Genomic DNA, 12,752 nt, shown 5'->3' with positions numbered 1-12,752 from the left:
CAACAGGCCGGCCCAGTCGGCCACTCCCTCAGCTGTCCGGCCCATCCATTCACCTTATCCCCTCCCACCGGACCGAACCCTAGCGTTCTCCTCCCCACTTCCCCCACGACTCCCCATGACCTCTTCCCCCCCTTCTGGATCGCGCAACCGCGCGCCCCGACCCCGCCGACTCGCCCCGGCGCCCCATCACCATCGCCGACCTCCCCATCGCCGGAGCCCTTCCCAAGGCGACGCCTCACTGTCCCAGCTACGTTCGCCGCTGCTCTCCCCGCGGAGAGCACACCCGCGCCCGACGACTACCACCTCCGGCCCGCAGCTTCTTCGCCATCCTCGCGTCGCGCCTGCAGCACCACCGGCCGCCGCCGTCATCATCGTCGGAACCTCCCCGACCTCCTCCTCGCGGGTCGCCTCCACACCTTGCCGCCCTCACTGCCCGTCAACGGATGTGAGCGCATCCCTCCTCTTCTTTCTCCTCGCCGCGGTCACCGCCTGACCCTCGCGCGCCGCTCCGCGTACCACCTTACCCGCGCATGGCCTCGCCTCCCTCTGCTGCTGCACACCCGTCGTCGCTCGAGGCTGGCCTCACCCAATCTCGCACCGGCCGCACCCGGCCGCCCCGGCATGCCCGCGCCTCGCCGACGTTGCTCCTGTCCGGGCCGCACCCTGCCCCCCCTCGGCGTGTCGTGCACCTCATGTAGGTGGCGCCCACCGCCCGTTTGGTCGCCGGAGAGCGTCTCTGGTGGGCCACCGTTGCCTCTGCTGGTCGCTGGCATGCACCAGCACGCGCATGTGTTAGAATCTGGCTAGTGTCTGTGACGCGTGGGCCCGGGTCATTAACTATTTAGGTAAGCACTAATCCAGCCGCTAACTCCCACTGAAATCGAACCCCACCATCCTAATCAACATCACTGGGGTTAATCAAAAGTTTGATAAATAGATCACTCAATGACAGATGGGGTCCGCTGCTTAGTGTAAATGTTAAATCAGTGTTAAAATTACCAAAGAGAATGACATGCGCCCCCCCGTACAGAGTTCACGGTTTGACGAGTCAACGGTCCTGTAAAATGTTGACTGGACAGTTGACCATGGCCCCACCGGTCAGCCTCTGTGCTGTTCTACTGGGTACCTTTTTGAGTACACCTAGAAAATTACTTTTCAAATATTTTGAATTAAATTATTTAAACAATTTTTAGAAAATTGATTAAAACTTTGAAAATTAATATTAAATAATTCGTAACTTGGATGGAAAAACTTTGTACATGAAAGTCGCTCACAACAACGAGACGAATCCGAATACACAACCTGTTCGTCCACCACACATCCCTAGCATAGAGAACGTGCAACATTTCACCTCCGGTTCATCTGTTTGGAAAGGCGAAACACTGGGGATACTTTCCCGGATGTTTCTCCCTTTTGCCGGTATCACCTACTACCGCATTAGGGCACACCTAGCACCGCTCATTGTCATGTCTTGCTACGTCATGCTTATGTTTGCATTATATTTATTGTTTCACCCCCTCTTCTCTCCGGTAGACTACGAGACCGATGCCGCTCCTACCCAGTACGACTACGGAGTTGACGACCCCTCCTTGCCAGAGCAACCAGGCAAGCCCCCCCCCTTGATCACCAGATATCGCCTATTCTTCTCTCTACTGCTTGCATTAGAGTAGTGTAGCATGTTACTATTCGGTTACTCATATTCTGTTGCATAGCTTGTCATTGTTGCTACAGTCGTTGATACCTTACCTGCAATCCTAAATGCTTAGTATAGGATGCTAGTTTATCATCATTGGCCCTAAATTCTTGTCAGTCTGCCTTGCTATACTATCGGGCCGTGATCACTCGGGAGGTGACCACGGGTATACACTATACATATATACATACTATACAGATGGTGACTAAAGTCGGGTCGGTTCATTGAGTACCCGCAAGTGATTCAGATATGGGGGCTGAAAGGATAGGTGGCTCCATCCTGGTAGAGGTGGGCCTGGATTCCCGACGGTCCCCGATTGTTACTTTGTGGCGGAGGGACAGGGCAGGTTGAGACCACCTAGGCGAGAGGTGGGCCTGGCCCTAGTCGGCGTCTGTGGTTACTTCAAAATAAAACGCTTAACGAGATCTTGGTATTTGATCTGAGTCTGACCACTGGCCTATACGCACTAACCAACTACGCGGGAACAGTTATGGGCACTCGACGTCGTGGTATCAGCCAAAGCCTTCTTGACGTCAGTGACTAAGCGGCGCGCGCCGGGTTGGATAACGTAACGCAACTTCCTTTGTAATGGAGTTTGCTAGGTCTGCTCACCGGCCACGTACGCAACGTGCAGGTGTGCAATGGAAGATGGGCCCGGACCCCTGCGCACATAAGATTTAGAGCGGCGTGCTGACTTCTCTGTTATGCCTACGCGGGGTTGCGATGTGATGATCTTTCGAGGCCGAGCATGACCCAGGAAAGTGTGTTCGGCCAAAGGGGATCGAGCGTGTTGGGTTATGTGGTGCACCCCTGCAGGGAAGTTGATCTATTCGAATAGCCGTGTCCCTCGGTAAAAGGACGACCTAGAGTTGTACCTTGACCTTATGACAACTAGAACTGGATACTTAATAAAACACACCCAGACAAGTTCCAGAGACAAGCCGGTGATCGCTTTCCCACATGGCGACGAGGGAAGGATCGCCGGGTAGGATTATGCTATACGATGCTACTTGGAGGATTTCAATCTACTCTCTTCTACATGTTGCAAGACGGAGGCTGCTAGAAGCGTAGTCTTCGATAGGACTAGCAATCCCCCTCTTATTCTGGCATTCTACAGTTCAGTCCTCCGATATTGCCTCTTTACACATATACCCATGCATATGTAGTGTAGATCCTTGCTTGCGAGTACTTTGGATGAGTACTCACGGTTGCTTTGCTCCCCCTTTTCCCACTTTTCCCTCTTCTTCTTGGATGCTACAACCAGACGTTGGAGCCTAGGAGCCAGACGACACCATCGACGAAGACTCCTACTACACTAGAGGTGCCTACTACTACTGCAGGCCGCTGATGATGACCAGGAATAGTTTAGGAGGATCCCAGGCAGGAGGCCTGTGCCTCTTTCGATCTGTATCCCGGTTTGTGCTAGCCATCTTATGGCAACTTGTTTAACTTATGTATGTACTCAGACATTGTTGCTTCCGCTAACTCGTTTATGTTTGAGCACTTGTATTCGAGCCCTCGAGGCCCCTGGCTTGTAATATGATGCTTCTATGACTTATTTTACTTTTAGAGTTGTGTTGTGATATCTTCCCATGCGTCCCTGATCTTGATCGTACACATTTGTGTGCATGATTAGTGTACGATTGAATCAGGGGCATCACAAGTTGGTATCAGAGCCGACTGCCTATAGGAATCCCCCTTCCACACTCCTTGGCCGAAGTCGAGTCTAGTCAATTGCAAAACTTTTACTAACATGGTTGTGTGGCTTACGGGCCCACGTCGCCATTGGGTGGCATTAGGATCTTTTACTCCTCGTCTATACTCTAGGACTCTAACCTCTCTTCTATTCGGGTTAAATGATTTTGCTAACTCTAACTCTAGGTTCTCGTAACTATTTCTCCCGAAGAGCCCTTATTCCGGAAGATCACCTGCTTCGTCAGAAGATTCTGAGGATTTCCCTCGATATTTTCCAGAGACCCTTGTGCTCATTGCCTTTGCAATTCACTGCCACCGTTATATCCCTATGGATATCTACATGCACTTGTCATTCTCATGATCATTTCTCGTCGCTCTTGTTGTTACAAGATGGCTCGAACTATTCTACGTTGCCCCGAGAATCCTTTGTTTTTACTGTCTTGTAGTTCTATTTTGCATGAAAACCCTTACCATTTTTTTACTCACATTTATCGAGGATCCATTCTTCTCAGTTGTTCATGTGTCTCACAAAATTCTTCGGAATACCTTTCGATCTTTCAAAAATCTTCTACAGCCTGTTATTCTTGAAATTCTCGCCTTCTTGCATTATGGTTAATTCCATATGACTAGTAGTCCTCGTTAACAGGTTATCCTTTTTAAAATTATCTTTCCGACTCAGACGTCATTCCGGACATGAGTTGGTTCTTGGCAATTCAAACCTTTATTTATTGTCCAACTAAGTGTTTTCAACTTATCCATCCTTGATCAAAGCATCTGCTTTTGATCGTTCGTTTTGGAAACCATAATTTCTTTCTATTTAAGCATCAGACTAATCAGGTGATTCTTGAATCTGATGCCTCTGCATTCTTTCTTCCTCTGAGTGAGTACCGATACTCACATCAGCTTCATTGCGGATCGCCCGATCCATTGTTGGATTTTTATCCGACAATGTCCTTCATATTCAATCATCTTGTGAGTTCTTCCCCTGATACATAATGCCTTTGGTAAATTGTATCCTCTGCTTGGCCAACCATGATCTGCTTTCGATCTTGTGTATTTACTTTTGAAACTTGTGGTATATGTTACTAAGATGCCCATGGGTTGAACCTATGCCTTCCCCTAATCCGTGAGAACCCGAAAATTTTCACAAGTCATACTCTTCCGGTGTTCTACCAGATAAAATTCCAACACTACAGTTATATCAAAGCGAGAGGTGAATGAAATGATATGCATTAAAGAAGTGGGTGACGACCTTGAACTTTGTGTTCATGCCCATGAAAATGATGTAGACCATCTCGGAAGCTTCTTGCAAAATGATTATCCAGCTGTATGATTCTTTCGGTATTCTTGAAATTGATTCCTTACAGTTATGGTTCCGACCATGTTGTCCTGATCTGATATATCTGATGGGAATTCATTCCAGTGCCTCGTCTATTTTTGGCAAGGTTGAAGTATCTACTGTCATAGGTCAATAATCCGGTTCTACTTCTATCATGTTCTACCTTCGAGTATTACCCCCTGGTATCTCGGAGATGTCTTGCCATTGCACCACATCTTACTAACTTTGTTGAAGTGATATCTTTCCTTGTCGTAAACACTCTACAGGTTCTGGGTTGTTGTCAATTGAGGACACCGACTAGTGAAATTATTCGGCACTATAAATCAAATACCCCTAGTATTTTTACTAGGAAATTCCGAACCCAATCTGGTCATTCCTAGACTATCGGCTGCATCCTGGTCTTGCTATCTTTAACTGTGCTACCTCGTCCTTCTCTGATGCACGAATTCTTTAGTGTGTGAGCACGACTTACGTCGAGCTTTCAACATCATGTTGCTTGTCTAGAAAGGCAACTTTGGTTCCGAGCTTGCATCTTATATATTGATCCTATAACTTGCCACTTCGTCATTTCCTTGCTTGTTGCCGTTGTTGTTTGATTGCATCCTCTTGAAACCTCCCCGCAAATGTGTCGGATCACCTTCAACACTTTGACTTCTCTCGAGATGTCAACTGTGTTCATGATGAGAAATACCCTCCTTGCCCTGGATGATTTTTATTATCATCGACAACACCCTTGACTTCCTTTCATTGCGAACTTGTCCACATTATGAATACAACTTGCTCTCCAGCTAGTGTTGTGTTCTACCTTGAAGTATTACTGTCTTTTATGTTGAGAATGTTGTGGGGATTGCTCCACCTCTTAGAAATTCTCGGTTTGATGATACTTCTCACCATCACCATTCTTCCTTGGTCCCCGTGTTGTTTTTAACCAGGATACCAATATGCTAACGATGTTGTTTGAGTTCTGTACTTCTAGCAACCCTATTGCTTTGGAGTTAACGATCAACAGTTCGTTCTTAGACTGTTGGTTATTGAATCATCACTCTAACATTGATCTTGCTGCCTAAGGTCATATTTCAGGCACACCTTTCAACTAATGATTGATGGTGTATGTTTTCCTAGAGCATACAACATTATATCATTTGAATTGACAAGTGCCATCTTCTTGTTCACATTATTGTGGAAATCCATCCGTTTGGAATTCTTGATGAATTGTCGTTGAGCCCATCAGCCACCTTCTCATCCTCTTCTTGGTTTAATGATGAACTCTTGTTTCGGAACTCGCTTCCATAGTTCATTGCCCGAGAATCTTACAATGTCATCTCGACAATTTGTGTTGGACCTTTTCTTCTCAGGCATGCCGAGTCCGAGGTGTCTTGACACCAATCAGATCTGAATCTCGGTCAGATATGATGGTTGGAACATTTTCCAAAAGTTATAACATTGGCATTTATTTAACCCGGTAAGGTGATGTCGTGCCTAGCACACCTGGACGGAGGACCTATTGTTATAGTTTCCTTTTTAGCAATCTTAGCGATTCTTCCATGAGGAAATCGTAAGACTTATTTTATAAGTTGATCCTGATGGATACTTTGTGTATCCGAAGTCTGACTTTTGCTTGAAGACCATGTCAATGCTATCTCAAAGCATGTCTGTGGTACTCCGATTTTCAACAAGAACATTTGAAGCCCAGTGCTAAATGCTAAATGTTTCTTGCTCAATTAGCCAAACACCGTTGTATGGGTAATGGCATGAAATTAGACCCTGTTACTATCGCTGATGACATTCTGGTAGTCACCGATGGATGAGAACTTTGCCTATTGGTACACCTAGTTCAACGAGCAGGAGAATGGTTCTCTTCATCCCTCTCCCTTGGTACTGATGTTGATGCCAATATAACTAACAAGCTATCCTCTAACCTGCCTTACTGTCATGTCCGTGCAAGATGTCAGTGCCCTCCCTACGCACATGGTGGGCCCATAACCCACAGTTCCACAGGATCGAAACCTGACTCTTCTGTACACCCCCCGGTTTCAAAAGTTACTCCTCACGCTTGACTTCATACGCAATTCACGGGCCACCTGCCTAGTGATCTATTCTGGTATTAGACGCAATACTTATTCCCTTTGCTCTGAACCCCTTTCACACTTCGTTTCAGACAACAAACGATTTCCTATGCGCTTGAAACTTCTATTTTTGCACCTTCTTACTTTGCTCTCGATATTTTTTAAGATTAGATTCGAGATCTACTTTCCGCCACCTTCCCTGGTGTTATCTACCGGCTAAGCAACCTTGTAGAGACCTGTTCTTCTGAAGTTACCCCTTATCATTCTCGTAAGTACGATGGAGTTCCTGAAGGAAGGATGACAACCTCATCATGATGTATTGATTCATAGGTATGAAGACATCAATGCTATGAATCGACCACTTCGAGAAGAGCAACCAAGACCGAGAAGATTCGTTATAATTTCGTAACCAGACCTTTCCCCTTAATTCCACCTCTTAAATCTCGGGATGAGATTTCTTGTAGTGAAGGAGATTTGTAACACACCGATAATCAAGCTACAGTAAACTCACCCTAATGTGCCATGTCATCATGTTTTATTAAGCCAATTTGCCACTTGATGAAAATCTGAGTCAAATTCAAATTTCAAATAACAAGTCAAATTCTTTTTTTCTTTAAACTGTCAAACAAAAATGTTCGAGGATTTAAAAATATTCACTAAGTATTTAACATGTAGGAACCAACATTAAATGGATTTCTAAATCGCCCCCTAGGAAATATTAATGTGGACAAGTAGCACTTATTATGACCATTTAAATATAAACCTATTTTCAAACATTTTCCAAATAACCTCAGTCTTTTTAAACAGCACCAAAATATCGACACGTAATTTTGTGGGAAGCTTCAACTTGAACTAAAATCATTTAGTATCTAAGCTAAATACAAAAAAAGAAAACAATACAAAAATAAAGAAAAGGAAAATACCCCCCCCCCTTGGGCCAACCGACCAACAGGCCGGCCCAGTCGGCCACTCCCTCAGCTGGCAGGCCCACCCATTCACCTTATCCCCTCCCACCGGACCGAACCCTAGCGTTCTCCTCCCCACTTCCCCCACGACTCCCCACGACCTCTCCCACCCCTTCTGGATCGCACACCCGCGTGCCCCGACCCCGCCGACTCGCCCCGGCGCCCCATCGCCATCGCCGACCTCCCTGTTGCCGGAGCCCTTCCCGAGCCAACGCCTCGCCGTCCCAGCCGCGTTCGCCGCTGCTCCCCGCGGTCCCGGCGAGCACACCCACGCCCGACGACTGCCGCCTCCGGCCCACAGCTTCTTCGCCGTCCTCGCGCCGTGCCTGCAGCACCACCGACCGCCGTCGTCGTCGTCGCCAGAACCTCCCCGACCTCCTCCTCACGGGTCGCCGCCCTTGCTGCCCGCTAACGGCTGTGAGCGCCTCCCTCCTCTTCTTTCTCCTCGCCGCGGTCACCGCCTGACCCTCGCGCGCCGCTCTGCGTACCACCTCGCCCGCGCATGGCCTCGCCTCCCTCTGCTGCTGCTCACCCGTCGCCGCTCGCGGCTGACATCGCCCAATCCAGCACCGGCCGCGCCCGGCCGCCCCGGCGTGCCCGCGCCTCGCCGGCGTTGCTCCTATCCGGGGCCGCACCCTGCTCCCCCTCGGCGCATCGTGCACCTCATGTAGGTGGCACCCACCGCCCGTTTGGTCGCCAGAGAGCGTCTCCGGTGGGCCACCGTTGCCTCTGCTGGTCGCCGGCGTGCACCAGCATGCGCATGCGTTAGAATCTGGCTAGTGTCTTGTGACGCGTGGGCCCGGGTCATTAACTGTTTAGTTAAGCACTAATCCAGCCGCTAACTCCCACTAAAATCGAACCCCACCGTCCTAATTAACATCACTAGGGTTAATTAAAAGTTTGATAAATAGATCACTCAATGACAGATGGGGTCCGCTGCTTAGTGTAAATGTTAAATCAGTGTTAAAATTACCGAAGAGAATGACATGCGGGCCCCGTGTACACTGTTCATGGTTTGACCAGTCAACGGTCCAGTCAAATGTTGACTGGACAGTTGACCAGGGCCCCACCGGTCAGCCTCTGTGCTGTTCTGCTGGGTACCTTTTCGAGTACACCTAGCAAATTACTTTTAAAATATTTTGAATTAAATAATTTAAACTATTTTTAGAAAATTGATTAAAACTTTGAAAATTAATATTAAATAATCCGTAATTCGGATGGAAAAACTTTATACATGAAAGTTGCTTAGAACGACGAGATGAATCCGAGTACACAACCCGCTCGTCCGCCACACATCTCTAGCATAGCGAACGTGCAACATTTCATGTCTGGTTCATCTGTCCGGAAACGCGAAACACTAGGGATACTTTCCCGGTTGTTTCCTCCTTTCGCCGGTATCATCTACTACCGCGTTAGGGCACAGCTAGCACCGCTCATTGGCATGTCTTGCTTCGTCATGCTTATGTTTGCATTATATTTATTGTTTCATCCCCCTCTTCTCTCCAGTAGACTACGAGACCGACGCCGCTGCTACCCAGTACGACTACGGAGTTGACGGCCCCTCCTTGCCAGAGCAACCAGGCAAGCCCCCCTATCACCAGATGTCGCCTATTCTTCTATCTATTGCTTGCATTAGAGTAGTGTAGCATGTTACTGTTTGGTTACTCCTATTTTGTTGCATAGCCTGTCATTGTTGCTACAGTCGTTGATACCTTACCCGCAATCCTAAATGCTTAGTATAGGATGCTAGCTTATCATCATTGGCCCTACATTCTTGTTAGTCTGCCTTGCTATACTATCGAGCCGTGATCACTCGGGAGGTGATCACGGGTATACACTATACATATATACATACTATACAGATGGTGACTAAAGTTGGGTCGGCTCATTGAGTACCCGCAAGTGATTCGGATATGGGGGCTGAAAAGGCAGGTGGCTCCATCCCGGTAGAGGTGGGTCTGGATTCCCGACGGCCCCCGACTGTTACTTTGTGGCAGAGCGACATGGCAGGTTGAGACCACCTAGGCGAGAGGTGGGCCTGGCCCTGGTCGGCGTCCGCGATTACTTTAAAATAACACGCTTAACAATATCTTGGTATTTGATCTGAGTCTGGCCACTGGCCTATACGCACTAACCAATTACGCGGGAACAGTTATGGGCACTTGACGTTGTGGTATCAGCCGAAGCCTTCTTGACATCAGCGACTGAGCGGTGCGCGCCGGTTGGACCGCATAACGACTTCCTTTGTAATGGAGGTTGCTAGGTCTGCTCACCGGGCGCGTACGCAACGTGCAGGTGTGCAATGGGCGATGGGCCGAGACCCCTGCGCGCATAGGATTTAGACCGGCGTGCTGACCTCTCTGTTGTGCCTAGGTGGGGCTGCGACGTGTTGATCTTCCGAGGCTGGGCATGACCCAGGAAAGTGTGTCCGGAAAGTTGGGTTATGTGGTGCACCCCTGTAGGGAAGTTGATCTATTCGAATAGACGTGTCCCTCGGTAAAAGGACGACCCGGAGTTGTACCTTGACCTTATGACAACTAGAACTGGATACTTAATAAAAACACACCCAAACAAGTTCTAGAGACAACCCGGTGATCGCTTTCCCACAGGGCGACGAAGGGAGGATCACCGAGTAGGATTATGCTTTGGGATGCTACTTGGAGGATTTCAATCTACTTTCTTCTACATGCTGCAAGACGGAGGCTGCCAGAAGCGTAGTCTTCGATAGGACTAGCTATCCCCCTCTTATTCTGGCATTCTGCAGTTCAATCCATCGACATTGCCTCTTTTCACATATACCCATGCATATGTAGTGTAGATCGTTGCTTGCGAGTACTTTGGATGAGTACTCACGGTTGCTTTGCTCCCCCTTTCCCCTCTTCTTCTTGGATGCCGCAACCAGATGTTGGAGCCCAGGAGCCAGACGCCACCGTCGACGACGACTCCTACTACACTAGAGGTGCCTACTACTACATGTAGGCCGCTGACGACGACCAGGAGTAGTTTAGGAGGATCCTAGGCAGGAGGCCCGCACCTCTTTCGATCTGTATCTCAGTTTGTGCTAGCCATCTTATGGCAACTTGTATAACTTATGTCTGTACTCAGATATTGTTGCTTCCGCTGACTCGTTTATGTTCGAGCACTTGTATTCGAGCCCTCGAGGCCCCTGGCTTGTAATATGATGCTTCTATGACTTATTTTACTTTTAGAGTTGTGTTGTGATATTTTCCCGTGCGTCCCTGATCTTGATCGTACACATTTGCGTGCATGATTAGTGTACGACTGAATCGGGGGCGTCATAGTTCTGGGAACCAGGGTACCCAGACTTGCCTGCCTGCGGCCCACGGCGTGGCTCCTTCCACGGCCTAGTATAGCCCACCTCCAAGACTATCATGGCAAGACCCTCGCGAGGGGCCAAGCCTCGCGAGGCGGACGACACCAAGACCTCCCGTGGGTGCGGCCTCCCCAGGCGGCCTCCTGAGGCGTGGAGATTTCTATGCAGGCACCCTACCTCATGAGGTTGCGATGATGCGAGCCATGACGACCAAGGCAGACGGGCGCCAGCGGGCGTAGAGGAGTCAGCTTCCTCTTTGGTGCTAAGGAGGGAAGGACAGGCGTGGGTTCCCGAGAAATCTGGCAAAGGTTTCCATTACGGTGCAACAAGACCAAGGCCGCCAGGACGGCAGGACAAATGTCATCACCGGGCCCAATTTCGTGTCATGAGCAAAAGCTTTGCAGGCGAAGACCACCTTTTGTCAGGATAAGATGTACTACTTGTCCCCTTCCAAACTGGCCACTATGGGATCCCTTCCCACCTACAATTTGGGGGAAGAGGACCGACGCCTTTATAATTATAGACTAGCCACCATCGCAGAAGGGGATCAGATCAGCTCATCATCTCCCTATGCAACTCATCCCCTCACTCTCGAACCTCGTGAGCTTGTTCATCCTTTGTACTAGTTCATCCTCAGCCCCTCGTGAGGCCATTCCACCACAAAGCAGGAGTAGGGTTTTACACCGTAAGGTGGCAAACCTGGGTAAACTGATGTGTCCATCTTCTTCCTCACCTTCACACGAGTCTGGCTAGGCTAGGCTATGGGGCGACGTGGAGGCAAGCTTGAGAGGTTGAGTTCTTCGCACACGCCCCAGAGTTCGAACCTTTCTTGGGTCCGCGGAGCCTTGAATCCGACAATAACACCTCTATTAAAATGCTTAAATAAGTTATTTTCCCAGGGTTTGGAGTCCTTAGATATTTAATGACTGATAGTGGTTCACATTTTATTCTTGGTGGTTTCCTTAAATTGCTTGCTAAGTATGATGTTAGTCATAGAATTTCATATCCATACCATCCTCAGTCTAGTGGTCAAGTAGAATTAAGTAATAGAGAAATAAAATTGATCTTGCAAAAGACTGTTAATAGATCTAGGAAGAATTGGTCTAAGAAACTTGATGATGCATTATGCCCTTATAGAACTGCTTATAAAAATCCTATGGGTATGTCTCCATATAAAATGGTTGATGGGGAAGCATGTCACCTACCTCTAGAATTAGAACATAAAGCTTATTGGGCAATTAAAGGGCTCAACTATGACTTCAAACTTGCCGGTGAAAAGAGGTTATTTGACATTAGCTCACTTGATGAATGGAGAACCCAAGCCTATGAAAATGCCAAGTTGTTTAAAGAAAAAGGTTAAAATATGGAATGACAAAAGAATACAAAAGCGGGAATTTAATGTAGGTGACCATGTCTTTCTATACAACTCTCGTTTAAGATTTTTTGCAGGAAAACTTCTCTCCAAACGGGAAGGTCCTTACGTTATCGAAGAAGTATATCGTTCTGGTGCCATCAAGCTCAACAATGTCGAGGGCAATAACCTGAAGGTGGTGAATGGCCAAAGAATCAAACATTATGTCTTAGGTATGCCCATAAATGTTGAAATTAATATATTCATACCATAACACCAGAGGAGTACATAAGGGAAACCTTCCAGCAC

At 48.0% G+C, this 12,752-nt stretch overlaps 1 protein-coding gene across 1 annotated transcript; it reads left to right on the top strand.

Moving 5' to 3' along the window:
* Positions 1–530: 530 nt before the first annotated feature.
* On the top strand, positions 531–9,469 carry LOC119338898 (vegetative cell wall protein gp1-like). The gene is made up of 3 exons (XM_037611105.1): positions 531–694; positions 7,823–8,175; positions 9,265–9,469. The coding sequence occupies exons 1-3, from the start codon at positions 531–533 to the stop codon at positions 9,402–9,404; spliced, it is 657 nt and encodes a 218-aa protein (XP_037467002.1). The 3' UTR covers positions 9,405–9,469.
* The last annotated feature ends 3,283 nt before the right edge of the window (positions 9,470–12,752 follow it).

Source organism: Triticum dicoccoides, chromosome 7B (assembly GCF_002162155.2).
Source record: "Triticum dicoccoides isolate Atlit2015 ecotype Zavitan chromosome 7B, WEW_v2.0, whole genome shotgun sequence".
Taxonomy (NCBI): Eukaryota; Viridiplantae; Streptophyta; class Magnoliopsida; order Poales; family Poaceae; genus Triticum; species Triticum dicoccoides.
Note: the sequence above shows the minus strand (reverse complement) of the source record. Positions and strands in the feature narration are given on the sequence as shown.

What these genes read in the sequence shown, in the direction of transcription:
- LOC119338898 (XM_037611105.1), top strand. Translation starts at nt 531, where the DNA reads ATGGCCTCGCCTCCCTCTGCTGCTGCACACCCGTCGTCGCTCGAGGCT. An exon ending in CGGCGTGTCGTGCACCTCAT is followed by an intron (nt 695 to 7,822) that starts GTAGGTGGCGCC and finishes ACCGAACCCTAG; the next exon opens with CGTTCTCCTCCCCACTTCCC. An exon ending in CTTGCTGCCCGCTAACGGCT is followed by an intron (nt 8,176 to 9,264) that starts GTGAGCGCCTCC and finishes TCTTCTCTCCAG; the next exon opens with TAGACTACGAGACCGACGCC.